The 16,473-nt window shown below is 40.1% G+C and overlaps 2 protein-coding genes across 2 annotated transcripts; both read right to left on the bottom strand.

Annotated features, from left to right (window-relative positions):
- Positions 1-5,165: 5,165 nt before the first annotated feature.
- LOC142635294 (uncharacterized) lies at positions 5,166-6,279 on the bottom strand. Its single transcript, XM_075809480.1, has 3 exons — positions 6,172-6,279; positions 5,947-6,112; positions 5,166-5,809 (listed from the first exon to the last, which is right to left on the bottom strand). Exons 1-3 carry the CDS (start codon positions 6,277-6,279, stop codon positions 5,166-5,168), a joined length of 918 nt encoding a protein of 305 aa, XP_075665595.1.
- A 668-nt stretch (positions 6,280-6,947) lies between these two features.
- On the bottom strand, positions 6,948-7,538 carry LOC142635293 (uncharacterized). Its single transcript, XM_075809479.1, has one exon. It carries the CDS (start codon positions 7,536-7,538, stop codon positions 6,948-6,950), a length of 591 nt encoding a protein of 196 aa, XP_075665594.1.
- Positions 7,539-16,473: the final 8,935 nt, after the last annotated feature.

The raw sequence follows: 16,473 nt of genomic DNA, 5'->3' as shown, positions 1-16,473 counted from the left end.
CGTCGAATGTTGCTCGGTGGTGATGTCCCTTAAGGAATTATTAAGGTATTCTATGGACTAGACCCCGAACAAGATTGGACCTCGAGAGCCACCTAACCTAGGGCCAATCTCCCAAGCAATATGGGTTGGGCCCACCATAAAAGTGGTACCAGCCTTTGGCCTATGGGCCTGTTAACAATGGGCCGACTATCGTATAATAGCCCTCCTTTGATTCTGTCCTGCACCTTAGGGATGGAATCAAGGACCCTCATTAAATCACCGGTTACTCCTTGGGCATTCCAATCGTCAACCATTAAATGCAGACTAGACAACCTACCTCTTTGACACGTAGGGCAGCAGGTTGTCTAATCCAATGGTCATTATTACCCGACGGTTTGTGTATTGAGGCCATGCGCGTAACGGCTTCAAAAAGAAGAATTAATGCCACTCTTGCCAAAAATCCATTTAACGCTTCTTTAATCCTCACCCCTATATATTGAGGCTTCCTCCATTGCCCATTTCTTACTTCCTTCTTCACTCATATTGTCTGCAGTTCCTGAGCATTCTACTCCATCCTAAGATCGTCCTCCTTAGCGTGCTTACTATAAGTTCCTCAATCCTTACCTTTGTTTCTTTAGGTTCCCCTTTTATTCCTTAATTACAACGGGTTTTGTACACCTACTCAAGATCAAGACCGCTTTAGCCAATTTTAGGGCTAGGTTTGATATTCCCTTAGATGTAGGTGTGGCCTATTGCCATGAGGGTAGTATAGAGAATGACAGACGCCCTCAGGTAGTGTTTTTTCCCCTGATGGCCATTCTAAAGGGTGGGGTGAGATTCCTAGTAGATCCCTTAATACTTAGGACTCTTAGATTTTACAGTCTTTACCTCGACCAACTCCCACCAAATTTCTACCGAGTGGTGAGTTGTGTAAGTCGGCTCAACAACCTGTACAGTTTATGTCTTGACCACCATGATATCAATTTTATGTATAGTTTAAGCAGTAACGAAAGATCGGGGTATTACCTTAAAGTCTGGGATACCATGGTCCGATTGATATCGTGCCTCCCCAACTCTAACAGGAACTCGGCAAGAAAGTACACTAGAGTAAGCGACAACTAGCTTGTCCGTGAGCTGACTTGCCTGACCTCACCCCAGGATATTGGTCGGTACCACCTCCTTTGTCATTATCATTTTTATTATTTTTGCTATTCATTATCTATTTATTATTACTGTTTTTACTTGGATACTAATATTTCCTCTTGTCTGTGTAGACACCAAAAGGTCCAAGCTAGACCCCAGCATCATACGCATTTGGGACCTAAATTTTATGTTACATTTTGAGATCTTCCTACACTACGACGGTTAACTGAGGGCTTCCTACCTCATCCTCGGTTGCACGCCATCATAGATGAGCTTCCAAGATCCCAAGCAGGTGCTAACTGTTGGCAGTCCGTTGCTCTTCTAATTGGACGTGTGCTTACATGGATTCCCCCCGAGGGGACTGACGCTTGGCGAAGCTCGGCGCCTAGGCCCTTGACAGATAAGGGAAGGATCCTTACTCCCTGTCAGGGACGGTTTAGCTGATTGGATATTTCACGGTCAAGCCGAGCACATTCCCATCGAAGAGCAGCCTAGGGCATATCAGGCCGAAGGAACAAAGGTAGCAAAGCTCGGTGACTCTTCTTCCAAAAGTACAGACACCGAGGAACCTACAGTGGAAGTGGTGGTCCGGAGAAAGATGACGGCAGACCGCTTCCTCCCTGGGGGATAGCCAGCCCCCAGTAATATGCCCCTCCTCCTCCTCCTTCACCCCCTGCTCCTCTGGTTATCCTAGACCCTTCTTCAAAACTGAGGTCCATGGGGTGATAGGCTCTAACGTGGCTTCCTCAGCACCACCAGCTCCGGGCTGGCAGAGTGTATTCATTCTAGGTGATAGCTTACGGCATGCCTTGTTATTACCCAATGACATGTGCTACTTTGAGGATGGCACTGACACGGCGGTAGCTCTAAGGCTTAAGTGGCATACCATTGCAGTAAATTCCTAATCCTTTTCCTCATTTCCTTTCCTTCCATATTTATTATGTTTGCTCGCCTCTCACTGCTATGTTGACCTCCCTTTTTTTTTTTTTTTTTTTTGTCTTGACAGCCTTCTCAGATAACTCATATGCTTGAAGGGAGGCTCAAGGTTGCCGTGGAGGAGGCCGAAAAGGAGCGGGCTCTTAAGGAAGTATCTGAGGCTAACTTGCAAGATTTGGGGCCCGCACTAGAGGTTGCCAAAAGGAGGACTACGGAGGCCGAGAGGGCTCATGCATTGGCCGACCAACAGACGGCCGACTTGGAAGTTAAGCTGGGGGAGGTGGATATGAGGCCTGCTTAGGTTGAGAGTATAATTTCAGCTCGGTACAAGATTGTGGCTGAACTAAAGAAGGCAATTGCAAAAGCGAGGAAAAGTTCTACGACATGGGGTTTGCTGACGTTGAGAACTCCAGCAAGCCCATCATGGTTGAATCGCGGTGGTACGGGTTCGGGGAGGGGTGGATGGCCGCTTTGAATGCCTTCGGCTTTCTCGAGGATACTGCTTTCAGAGACCCTACCCAGGTACCTTACCTCGAAGAGCTGCTCCATCCTCTTATCTAGCCCACCAATCAACCCAGAGAAGAAGATAGCCTTAGCATGAGGGAGCTAGTCGGAGAAATTGACTCTCACGCCAAGGTGATTGAGCTAGACGGAGCAATGAATCTAGCCCCTTGTGGAAGATTAAGTGCCACCTATAGCCCTACCGAACCTTAACCTTCAGATCTCCTCGGGTGCATCCCCCAACCCTACATACCTTGCCCCAGACCCAGAAGCCTGAAGTTGTCGAAGACATATGCTAGATTGATGTTTTCCATTATATTTATTATTATTATTATTATTATTATTATTATTATTATTATTATTATTATTATTATTATATTGTTTATCTGGTTTACATACCACTGATGTTTGGTGGTCAGCTGTTTAATTTTAGTCAACTCTATTTATGTTTGATCAGATATAATAGGAGCGAGTTTGCTCATGTTTGGTTAATTTGACTTAAGTTATTTTATCTTCTCTCTTTCTTTTTATTTTATTTTATTTTATACTTCGTTACAATGATACCACCCTTGTGCATTCACGGTACACATCTTCTCCCAATCACAATTGGGTTTTAACCTTGAGCAGGTTGAGAATCACATGTTTAGGTTTTTTCCCTAGGAGAAATTGTAAACAGAGTTCCAATTTAATCGATGCTCAGGTTTAGACCGAAACTAGGCTTTAGTCCTTGGTGTTGATAAGGTTTTCACCTAGTTGATGACCGGGGTCAGGCTGAGGCTAGGTTTTTGTCATTAGAAAATTTTAGGATAAGGTTTCCACCTAGTCGGTGACTAGAGTCAGGCCCAGGCTAGGTTTCTGTCCTTAGAAACTTCTAGGGTAAGGTTTCCACCTAATTGGTGACTAGGGTCAAACTGAGACTAGGTTTTTGTCCTTAGTAACTTTTAGGATGAGGTTTCCACCTAGTCGGTGATCGGGGTCAGGCTAAGGCTAGGTTTCTGTCCATAGAAAATTTTAGTTGCATTATCTCTAGGTAACAAGGATCAAACATAATGTACAAATATACAATACTGTAGATAAGAAGGTATTGAGTACAGTGTTCTTCAATATTTTACATACTTAGTGGTAATATTTTTTCAAGTTTTACACATTCCATGGTCGAGGAAGTGGTCTTTCTTCCATATCCTGCAAGTAATACACCTCTACTCCAGCAATGATAGTGACTCTGTATGACCCTTCCCAATTTGAAGAGAGTTTGCCAGCGTTGATGTCTCGAGCACCCCATATTGCTTTGCGTAATACCAAGTCCCCAACCCGAAATTCTCTTGGTCTTACCCCTTTATCATATCTTTAGGCCAAATTCTATTGATAATTTTCCAGCCGGATAGTTGCCATCTCTCGGTGTTCTTCTAGCAAATCTAACTGTTTCATCATCAACTCATCATTCATAACTGGAGAGAAATCTGAGATCCTAATGCTGGACAAGCTTGTCTCCACTAGTATAATTGCCTCTACCCCATAGGTTAAGGAATAAGGGGCCTCGCCAGTTGATCTTTATGGCATTGTTCGGTAGGCCCACAACATGTTCGGCAACTCTTCAGTCCATCTGCCTTAAGCCCCCTCTAACCTCTTCTTCAATGCATTCACAATTGCTTTGTTTGTTGCCTCGGCTTGACCATTGCTCTATGGATACGCTGAGATCGAATACTTATTCTTTATTCCAAGATCGACATAATACTTATGGAAGGCTTTGTTGTCAAATTGTAGCCTGTTATCCGACACCAAAGATTCTGGTACCCCAAACTTCGTCACTATATTCTTCCAAACAAACTTCTTTACATCTACATCTTGAATGTTAGCTAGTGCTTCGACCTCAACCCATTTTGTGAAATAATTAACAGCTACCAAAACAAACCTCTTGTTCCCAGTTGCTAGAGGGAATAGGCCAATGATATCTAGCCCTCATTGCGCAAAGGGCCATGGATTGCTGATGGAGTTTAAGCTTATTGCTAGTTGATGTATGACTGGTGCATGTTTCTGACATTGCTCACACCTTTTTACGTACTTAGAGGCATCCCTCTGCATCTGTGGCCATTAAAATCCTTGGGTCATAGCGCGGTGAGCCAATGAACGACCTCCAACGTGACGGCCGGATACCCCCTCATGCAATTCGTTGAAAATGTCATTGACTTTAGAGGGGTGGAGGCATAATAAATAGAAGCCTTTGAATGACTTTTTGTATTACGTTTGATCTAGGAAAACCAAAACCATGTAGCGACCCTGCGCACCTTGTCAACTTCTCTACTTTCACTCAGTAAACGGTCCTCGGCCAGAAATTCTATAATCAGATCCATCCAGCTTGATTCTAGCTCTGAAACTACCAAGACCCCTTGTGGATCAATGCTGGGCTTGTGTAACACCTCTATCGTGATTAGCTGGGGAATTTCTTTGTCCAAGGAGGATTCCAATATGGCTAAAGAATCAGCATGCCTATTCTGTCCTCGAGAAATTTGGACCACTTTAGCCTTTGAGAACTTGCCTATCATCTAACTCACCAATCTTAAATATTCGACCATTCAAGAGTCCTTAGCTTCAAAGCTTCCCTCAACCTAGCTAACTACCAACCGAGAGCCCGAATATACCTCTACATCTGCAACTTCTAGGTTATGCGTGGCTTTGAAACCTACAATAAGTGCCTTATACTCGGCTTCGTTGTTTGATGCTCGGAAGCCTAACCTCAGAAAGTGTTCTAGCTTTACTCCCTCCAGAGACACTAATATGATACCAATTCCTGCACCCCTGGCATTGGATGTGCTGTCAACAAACACATTCCAAGGCCGAACTACCATGTTATAAACCTCGTAAAGGCTTCCCTCGTAGGGAGTAAACTTTGCGACGAAGTCAACGAGCACCTGTCCCTTGATCGAGCTTCTAGGCTTGTACCGGATATCAAATGACCTAAGCTTAGTTCTCCACTTGGCTATTCTCCCTGTAAAGTCTGACCTCTTAAGCAGAGACTGTAGGGGGTACTCAGTTAACACATATACCATGTGGGCTTGGAAATAATGTGACAACTTCCTAGTAGCATGGACCAACACTAGTGCAAGCTTCTCCAACAGCAAATATCTAGTTTTCGCGTCGACCAATCTTTTGTTGACGTAATAAATCGGCCTCTGCCTTCCTTCTTGATCCTTTAGTAGTACTGCACTCATGGCATGCACGGAAACTGCAAGATACATATACAAGTCCTCCCCTGGATTCAGGCATGACAATATAGCGTGAGCTCATTAAATATTTCTTCAAATCTTGAAAAGCCTCCTCACACTCCTCTGTCCATTAGAACTCCCTCCATTTCTTCAACAACTGATAAAAGGGGCGGCATCTATCCACCGACTTTGAAACAAAATGGTTCAATGCTGTTATCATCCAGGTTAACTCTTGCACATCCTTTAGGTTGCTTGGTGGTTTGAGCTACTTGGTGGCACTTATCTAGTCGGGGTTCACTTCCATCCCCCGATGAGTAATCATATGCCCTAGAAACTTTCCAGCCCCCACACTAAAGGCACACATGTCTGCATTAAGATGCAGCTTGTGCAGTTGGAGTATTTCAAATACCTCTGTCAAATCATTTATGTGCCTTTGGTTCTCTTGACTCTTTTCAACCATGTCATCTATGTACACCTCCACGATGCTCCCAATCTTATCCCTGAACATCTTGGTCATCATCCTTTGATAAGTAGCCCCTGCATTCTTTAGGTCGAAGACATTATCGTGTAATGGTAATTGGCTTCAAGTGTTATAAAGGACGTTTTCTCTTGATCCTTGGTAGCTAGTGCAATTTGATGGTAGCCTTGGAAAGCATCCAAGAAGCTCATCCTCGGGTGCCCACACGTGGCATCTACTAACTGATCAATCTTTGGTACTAGAATGGGGTCCTTAGGGCATGCCTTATTGAGATCAGTATAGTCCACACAAACCTGCCACTTGCCATTCTTCTTTTTGACCACCATAGTGTTGGACAACCATTCCGAGAAAAAGACTTCTCGAATCGCCCCCGCTTGCTTCAACTTTTTTACTTCTTGTTTCACGGCTTCAACATGTTGCTTGGCTGACCTCCTCGGCTTCTGCTTCTTAGGGGGAAAAGACGGGTCTACATTTAATTTGTCGGTAATAAAATCTGGATCCACCCCTAGGACATCATACGGACTCCAAGCAAAAATGTCTATATTTTATACAAATGCTAATAGAAAATCTACATGATCTTTTGGCTCCAAGCCGACACTAATTTGAAAACTCCTATTCTCATATGGAAGTATGCTTACCTTAATCAGATGCTCGACACTGTCAGCACTCCTACCTTCCATGGGTTACTGTAATTGCTACGACGAGCCCTATTCAATAGACTTTTTCTTCTTAATCTCCCAGTTAACAACAGCTACCAAACATTGCCTTGCTACCTGCTGGTCTCCTCTTATCACAGAAACTCCTTGTTTAGTGTGAAACTTCACCTTCACATGCAAAGTAGATGATACAGCTCCCATAGCGTGGATCCAGGGCCGATCGAGAATTGTAGTATGCGGGGAAAAGGAATTCACCACTATAAAGTTCACCATTACCTCTTTCCCTTCGATGTTGACGAGCAAGGAGATCTGTCCCTCAGGAATCACCATTTGTCCATCAAATCCCACCAGAGGGGTGTCATACTTAGAAAGATTCTCCAGTTTCAATCCAAGCCCCATATATAGGTCGGGGTACATTACCTTGGCTTCACTTTCCTGATCCACCAACACCTTTTTTACCACAAAGCCACTAATCCTGCCAGTGACTACAAGGGCATCATTATGTGGTTGAGCCGTCCCTTCCAAATCTTCATCTCTAAACTCAACTGGTCCCTGGATCAACTTTGGTTTCTTTCCTAGCTGAGCATCACCCTCAGAATTTTTCACTAATACTACGCTCAAAACCCCCTTGCACCGACTCATACTCGTCCCAAACGAAGCCACTCACATGTATGACTTTGATGACTCCCAAAGGCGGTGGAAATGTATTCCCTTGTGTCCTCGAAATTTTCCCTATTGCATTACCTTCAAGCGCCACCACGAATTCCTTTAAATGCTCAAATTTAACTAACTACTCTAAATGATATTTAAATACCCTACATTGTTTGGTTTTATGCCCCTTCTCCAGATGGTACGTGTAGTACAAATTCTGATTCCTTCTAGCTGGGTCACCTCCCATCTTACTTGGCCACCGAAAATACAGCTTGTTTTTTATCCACTCTAGAATCTTATGGACAGGCTCTCTAAATGCCACATTGACCTCCCCGATCTGAACGTTAGGCTCATGGATTCTTAGTTCCCTCCTCGGTCTCGACTGAAAGCCCCCTAGATGCGGATCCTTTGTGTACTGCGAGGTGGCAGGTGCCTTACCCTTGCTCTACTGCCGATCATCCTCAAACTTTTTATACTCTTCTATCTGCCTCATTAGTTGATGCATGCTCTCGAGGGGCCTCATGGTCAAGGAGTCTCGCAACTCCGAATCCTGTGGAAGCCCCAGTCTAAAGGTGCTGGCAACCACCTTCTCATTGCCTCTCTCAATTTCATTGTACAGTTCCTAATACCAATTGGCATAGCTATGAAGAGTTTCCCCAACCCCCATCCTCATAGACAACAGAGCATCCACTAGTTGCACCATCTAGCTACAAGTCATAAATTGATCCCCAAATTCATGAATTAACGCACCAAAACTGTTTATTGACCCCTTCCTTAACCCATTGAACCTTCTCAGAGTTGTAGGCCCGAGACTAGAAGGAAACACCTTACACATAAATGCATCATTCTGGCTGTACAATGGCATCGATGTAATGGCTAACGTGTTTAATGGGCTCGGCCTTACCATCATACGAAATGAACGGTGGTCTATTAAATCACCTTGGCATCTGCGCACGTTCAATTTTGTCAGAGAACAGTGACTGGGCCGCTCTGTGTAGAGCTCGGCTCATAACATCCATTGCCATACTATGATGCCTATGTCACTCGAGGGAAACCGAAAATTGTTTGGCGAAGTTCCGCGATCTCTCCCTTGATTGGGGGGAACCACTTTAATGAGACAATTCTCCCCGACTTTCTTGTGTGTCGCCGGATCCTCCGGGGGATTCTCCACAGTCCCTTCTTCGACACTTACCTCGTACTTCCAACTTCATGTCTCTAACTTGCTTTTATGTAGGCGCTCTAATTATTGATCCCTCCGATCATGGCGCTCCTACTCAGCCTTCTCCCTAGCCAAGCCACTCCCCATTCTATTCATACCAACGGTCCTGATCTCTTTTTTGCCTCCTTTCTTGCCCCAACTTGAACCCCTAGACGAACCTCCGGATTGACTATTTGCAGATCTCACTGAATGCTAGTTGACCATGCTCAACAGTAGCTAATTTCGCTGGAACTACAGCTAAGTAGGAGATTCTCACAGACAGCGTCAATTGTGCAACTAATTTTTTTGGTTAATGGGCTAACTCCTATATTGGGCTTACAACTTATTTGTTACTGTGGGTGTGAGGATATCCTACAATGGGAAGTTCCTTTAGAGCGAAATCAATATTTGTGACTTGGTTCCCTCTTCTCCCTACTAAGCTACTAGTTCTCGGTCTCTCTTTCTCTCTTTTTACTTCAGTTTGTAGTTCTCTAGTTCGATACTCTCTAGTGTCTAACCCCCTTTTCTTCCTTTTCTTTCCCTATTTATACCCTCCCTTAGTGGAGCTAGAATGATTAATTTTAGTATTTTTCATGTAGGTGGGCCCTTCAGTATTATTCCTGACATACCTACGTCTTACCTTGGAAAAGGGGACTCTAGGTTTTAGGACTTACAATAGAAACCAAATGTTGCTCAGTAACGATGTACCTTAAGGCATTACTGAGGTATTCCATGGACTAGACCCCGAACAAGATTGGACCTCAAGAGCCACCCAACCCAAGGCCAATCTCCTAAGCAAAATGGGTTGGGCCCATCATGGAAGTGGTACTAGCCCTTTAGCCCAAGGGCTTGTTAGCAATGGGCCGACTATCGTACAGTTCCAAATGGTCTTTTCTCAATGGGAGGTTTGTTCACCCCTTGTTGGCCCCTGGGCTAGGCCTATTCTGCGAATGGGATTCCTCGGGACTTCTCTTCGGGTTAACATCATCGAGGCGGATTAAGGTCCACTCCCCCACATATTATATTATATATAAATATTATTTTATTAATTATAATTAATAATAACAATATTTTCTTTTTATTGCATGAGTACAAAGAAATTATATTTTATACTTATGTAATAAGGGTATAAAAGTAAATTTATATAAACTACATTTTCTATCTTCCAATTTTTCTCCTCAACAAGGCAAAATAGATTTTTATCCCTCCACTTTTACATCCCTCCAACCAAACACACATTGAGGGAAAACTAAAAATCTCTTCTATCTTCTCATTTTTCTATCCTCTCAACCAAACATACCCTAAAGCTGGAACAAAGTGAGAGATCTAAAACAAAGTCACATTTTCTCTTGAGAAATAAACACACACAAGTAAGAGGGAATGATGTTCTAACATAAAGGAACTATGGGCACATTTGATTATATAGGAAAAAGAATTAGTTTCATATGAAATACAAAAAAAATACTCAATTAAGATAACTATTACTATTCATCCATTTGGTGATAACATAGATATATAACTTTGAATCTATATTCCATAGTTTGGTACAACATGATAAGATGGTAAAATGAAATCACATTTCAATCACATTTTCTAGAATACTTTTTTACTTATTAAAAGGCCAAAACACATTGTTAGCTCCTAAAGTATAACTCATGAGCGATTTGATTCCTTGAAATTTAAAGTATCAATTTTATTCCCTAAAAACTTAAACGGATCAATTTTGGTCCTAATAAACTTAAAAGGATTGCTTTTAGTTCATATAGAGTGATGGCATGTCAGTTTTCAATTTGAGCACATCATCTAAAAGACTAAAAGTGACCATTTAAACTTTAGAGACGAAATTGGTCATTGTTAAGCCTTACGTATCAATCGTGTGTGAGAGACCGCATATTTGGGGTACTCTAAAAAAAAAGAGATTCAGGTGCTTTTAAGGGCACCTCTCTTTTGGGTAAGTGGTGTGGAGTCGCTGCTTATTTTTTATATAAAAAAATAAGAAAAAATAAGTACAAATTACATGATCAAAATACTTCACTGTCATTGATTGAATAAAGAAAAGTACAACTTTGGTAAATTAACCTTACAAGGCTTTGGATCCTAGTTACAATCTATGCAAAAGAATACAAAGCTTTTGGTCCTAGTTACAATCTACCAAAAATTAAAAAGACAAAACACTAATCTACCTATCCAAAAATCCTAAGCTCGGGGGCTAGGTTACGGAATGGAAAGGTGTTAGGCACCCATTTCGCCCAGATAGAGTCTAGTCTTTTAGACTCTAATAACCAATATACCTTTTTTTGCATGATGTTGAATGATATGTTGAACATACATGATAGACACTTGACCAAAGTTAATTCAAATATTTGTCTTATGGATGTGTCCTCTTTTCCAAAAAAAAATTAGATATGTTTTTTGTGAATAAATAATTGGATTTGTAAAGAAAATTAGATTTGTTTTTGTGAATAAATAAAAAAAAGATTTGTAAAGAAAATCAGATCTGTTTTTGTGTAAATAAAAAAAAATATTTGTAAAGAAAAATCAGATCTGTTTTTATGTAAAAGAAAGAATAAGATTTTTGTTAAAAAGTATTAGATTTGTTTTTGTGTAAAGTTAAAAAAAAAAAAAGTTATTAAAGGCTTTTTGAAAGAGGATCCACATTCATAAGATGAATTTATTATGCACACATCACATATTAAAAACTACAATCTAACTTTCAATCCCTTCTTTTAAATTTCAAAATTTGTAATTCTGTAACAAAGAAAACTTTTTCTAAAAAAATTAGATCACTATTTAATGAAAATACAAGTCTGTTTCAAGTTTAGCAAAAAAGTCAGATCTGAAAAATACAGATCATTTTTTAGTTTAGAAAATCAGATTTGAAAAATTCAAATTAGTTTTAGTTTTAAAATATCAGATCTAAATAATTCAGATAATTTTTTGAATCTTTAAGAAAACCAGTTCTAAAAAATTCAAATCAGTTGAAATCTTTGATAGATATTAGCAGATTTTGAAATTTAAGAAAGAAAATCACAATAAACAATCATCTAAGAACATGTGTAAGAAAAATTCAAGAAGAACATGATTATCATATATCAAGAACAAGAAATAATAAAACATGTTAAACATATTCATGCATCAGCAACAAAAATTAATGGAGAAGAAAAGAAAAAAAAAATAGAATACCTCTTGCATGAGCGTGCTCTTCTAGTGAAAGAATATTTAGGATTCAAAGAAATTTATTCAACTCTTTGAAGCCTAAAATACTTTACTTACAAAAAAGAAGTTCCTAAAGCAAAAGCTTCCAGAACATCTTTAACGTAAGGGGAATTGAAAATTTAGAAGAGAAGAGCCCAAAAGACAGGGGTCAGAAAAGTGTTCTGAATTTTGAGAGGCATCCCCTATTTATAGAGGTTGGAATGCTTCGAAAAATTAGCTGAATGATCAGATACGAATTGGAACGCGTCCTTATCTCTAAAAAATTGAAAATGATAAGGTTTATCTTAATCCAAGAGTCCTCGGGTAGAGCCACAATTTTGTGCCAATCGGCACTCCAAGAGTGTCGAATGGCTCTCTTGGGTGCCGAGCTTGCGTTTAAATTTTGGTCCAATTTGGACTCTTTTTTTGAGGATTTTTTAGCCCGAAATTGCACTTAGACGCATTTTTAATCCCTATGATAAAAATTAATCACCATTTTTGGATATTCAGAATTTTAAAGTGATAATTATCTTGTAGATAAATATCCCAAAAGTTTTGATTATCCACAATTTCATTGTTATCTGATTATCCACTTTATTCCCATGCAAGCAAGTCTATTTTTAACACTAATTAACAACCAATCAAAAAATTATTTAATTAATTTTAATTGTCTAACCAATCATAATTAATTTAAATTAATCATGCGTGGTTGGTTCTACCCAAACAAAATGCATATAGACCGTGCAAACTTGATCATGCGATATCTTTCGATCAAACGGTCTGATTTGGAAATCGGGCACACCGTCACAACCATTAGTACCTCAAGATCATTTTTATGATATGTAATGAATAAATTAATGCATGTAATGTAATTTTAAATTTTGGGTATATGAATGGTCATTCTAGCCATCTTCCTAGATTAAATTATGGGTGTGAAATTGAGTGTCTACAGAATGCCCCTCATTGACAGAGGTTGCAAAGTGAATGTCAATGTAAAATAAAGACACTAATTTTAGCTATCATGATTTAATCGAGGTTGACTTTTCAAAGATTACCTAGCTCTAGAACCTTTAACCTTGGAACATAGAACTAGTGTTTTGGTATTTTGAAAAAAATGAAAATTCAGAATACTTGACCTACTTGATAACTGATAAATTTGAATTAAATCTTGAAATCTGAGGTGGCTGAGAGACTTCTCTATCTCAATCTAAATTTAAGGAGAATTGATCAAGGGGCTTCTTTACCTCGATCTGAATGGACAGTTACCAAGGGGTTTCTCTACCTCGGAACATGGGGCGATTGAGAGGCTTCTCTATCTCAATCTTGAATTGTGACAATCAAGGGGCTTTTCTACCTCGATCTTGAATGGAAGGTATCCAATGGGCTTTTCTACCTCGAAGCCTGGGATGATTGAGAGGCTTTTCTATCTAAATCTTGAATTGTTGTGACCAAGGAGCTTCTCTACCTTGATCTAAATGGAAAGTAACCAAGGGGCTTCTCTACCTTGGAACCTGGGATGATTGAAAGGCTTCTCTATCTCAATCTTGAATTGTGGCGACCAAGGGGCTTCTCTACCTTGATCTGAATGGAAGGTAACCAAGGAGTTTTCTCTACCTCAGAACCTGGGGCAATTGAGAAGCTTCTCTATCTCAATCTTGAATTGCGGCGACCAAGGGGTGGGTTTCTCTACCTTGATCTTGATGGAAGGTAACCAAGGGGCTTCTTTACCTCGAAACTTGGAATGATTGAGAGGCTTCACTATCTCAATCTTGAATTGTAGCGACGAAGGGGTTTCTCTACGTCGGAACCTAGGGCAATGAAGAGGATATTATATCTCAATCTTGGATTGTAGGTGACCAAGGGGCTTCTCTACCTCAATCTGAATGGAAGGTAACCAAGGGGCTTCTCTGCCTTGGAACCTGGGGCGACTGAAAGGCTTCTCTATCTCAATTTGAAATTGTGATGACTAAGGGATTTCTCTACCTCGATCTAAATGGAAGGTAACCAAGGGGCTTCTTTACCTCAGAACCTGGGGCAATTGAAAGGCTTCTCTATCTCAATTTGAAATTGTGACGACCAAAGGGCTTTTCAACCTCGATCTGAATGGAAGGTAACCAAGGGACTTCTCTACCTTAGAACCTGGAGTTTTGCCTGTCATTTTGTTGTTGTTTGTTCTTGTTGGAATTTTGAATATTGTATGATTTGGTTGGAAATTCTTGTGTGATCATGTTGTAATCTTGGCTTTAGGGCATTCTTGTATTGTTGAGCTATTTATGAACTGATGAATCTATGCTTCAGGTTGGCATCGATCTTGTGGAAGAAAGCATGTGGATGATTGGAGGTTTGCAGTTGGTAGCACACACTCAATCTTCCCAATATGTGATCAATGAAGTGAACTGGGTATAAGATGATGCTCTTTGACTATTTTTTCTTGAACTTCCATGATAATTGATCTAACACTTGTCTTTGTTGATTTTTAAGGTGAGTCGAATGGCATTGACTGATGCCAACACAAGATCTTTAGAGGAAAGGATCAGAAATCTTGAACTTCAAAATCAGTAGCAAGAAACTCGGTTTTATGCATGTTAGGAAGGAGACACTGAGGGTGGCTACTCTAGAGGTTAGTTAAGGAGATCTTCGTGCAGGAGAACCCAGAGTCCCAATGATGCTTGACTTGTATTCTAATTTTCCTGCAAGAACAAGAAAAAATGTTTCTTAGAAAGATTTGTATTAATCTCAACTTTTAGCTCTTTGCCCTTTGGATTGTTTCTGATCTTGTTAAAACTTTAGATGAGACAAGTTTAGAATTCACCTGACGAAGTCTTGTAACAACAATTTAAACTTATTTAACCAATTCTAGTGGGATTTGCACTTGAATGAGGCACAACTGAATGCCCCTAGTTTGAAAATTTTATGAATGATAACGCTTCATTTTAAAAAAAATTATTTTCTTAGAAAGATTTTTTTTTTTATAAAGGAATGAGTGATTTTTTTCATTTGTTTAAGAGGGAGTAAGGCATAGTTGAATGCCTCTATTTTGAGAGATGAATGCATGACTTTGAAAAATTTTGATTTGATTAATTTTCTTTTCCCCTCTCCTTTTTTGAAAACAGTGATGCATGTGATTGTTTTTTGAAAACAAATGGACAAGGCATGTCTAAATGCTCCAGTTTGACAATTCATACAAATTTTTAAGAAACTTTGTTGTAGAATCAATTTTTTTGAGTGAAAAATAGACCCAAAAAGTGTCCGAAAACACAAAATGGGATAATTAGGACTCGGTTGAGCTGGATGCCAATTGGCACTCTTGGAGTGCTAATCGGCACTTAGGAAGTGCTAATCGACACTCTTAAAGTGTTGAATGGCACTTTCAGGTGCCGACAAGCACATCCAATTGTGGGCCAACTCCTTGGGCTTTTTTGACTTTTTTGACTTTTTCGACTTTTTTTTTTTGTTTTGCGTTTTTGAGTTTTTTGCAAAAATATTTTCTCCCTTTGTGATCATAGAACACTTTCCTAGTCAGCTACAAACTCTTGAAACTTATCTAAACCTAGTTAAGGACTGAGGTAGCTTATTTTATCTTCTATCCTGCAAACAAATCTCTACATCAAGGTTAGCAAGGCACAATAATCACAAGCAAGAGTTATCTATGGCTAACAACCAAACTTTCTCTCATTCAACCATTCATGATATCAACAGATGGGTTTGTAGCTTTGATTTTAGTACCAAGACCAATTTTACAACCTAGAAACTAGAGGGAATCAAGGCTTTGAGGAACATTAAGATCAAGTGGGATTTCTACCGTGCTGCTATGAAGTTCTGTGATACTAAAGATCATGTATTCCGGTTTAAAACTTTTGAACTTTGTCCCATAATTGAAGAAGTTTTAGGTATTCTGGGTTATGATCCTAGCATGAAATCTATAGCAGTTTCTTGTGATCCCAGGCATAGGGAGATTTTGTTTGATGCTTTAGGACTTCCTACTTCAATTACCAGTAGCATGATTGAAGGGCACATGGTGAATCTTCGTGTAATTCTTTTAAGGCTAATTAATAAACGTACTCATGGAGTGGTTGACAATATGCAGAAGAATTTTGGCCTAGCTCTTTGCTTCGTGGGAAAATTTTTGCTTTACTCTAGACGACCTGGTTTTGTGGATGCACGAGCCATAGGTATTGTGAGTCAAATTAAGGATAGTGATAATCCTATTTCTTTGATCTTAGTAGAAACTCTTTTAGGATTGGACTTTGAATTTCATGGTGGAGAGTCATAAAACTTTCTTGGGAGTCCGCTGACTTTGTAGATATGGTTGATGATGAGACTGAACATGATTGCCACGCCTACTGTTGCTGATTATGGTCTTGGCAATTTCCTTAGTAAGACTGTTCTTAAAAGTGAAAACCGAGTGTCAATCTGAAAGCGATTGGGTGAAATTTCTGAACAAGAAATCCAGTGTCTCAATTCGATGGGATTGTTATTGGTGGAAGTGCCCACCTCCTTTGTTACGGTCTCGGGGATCAGATCACATCTCCC

The sequence above is a fragment of the Castanea sativa genome, chromosome 5, assembly GCF_040712315.1.
Source record: "Castanea sativa cultivar Marrone di Chiusa Pesio chromosome 5, ASM4071231v1".
Taxonomy (NCBI): domain Eukaryota; kingdom Viridiplantae; phylum Streptophyta; class Magnoliopsida; order Fagales; family Fagaceae; genus Castanea; species Castanea sativa.
Note: the sequence above shows the minus strand (reverse complement) of the source record. Positions and strands in the feature narration are given on the sequence as shown.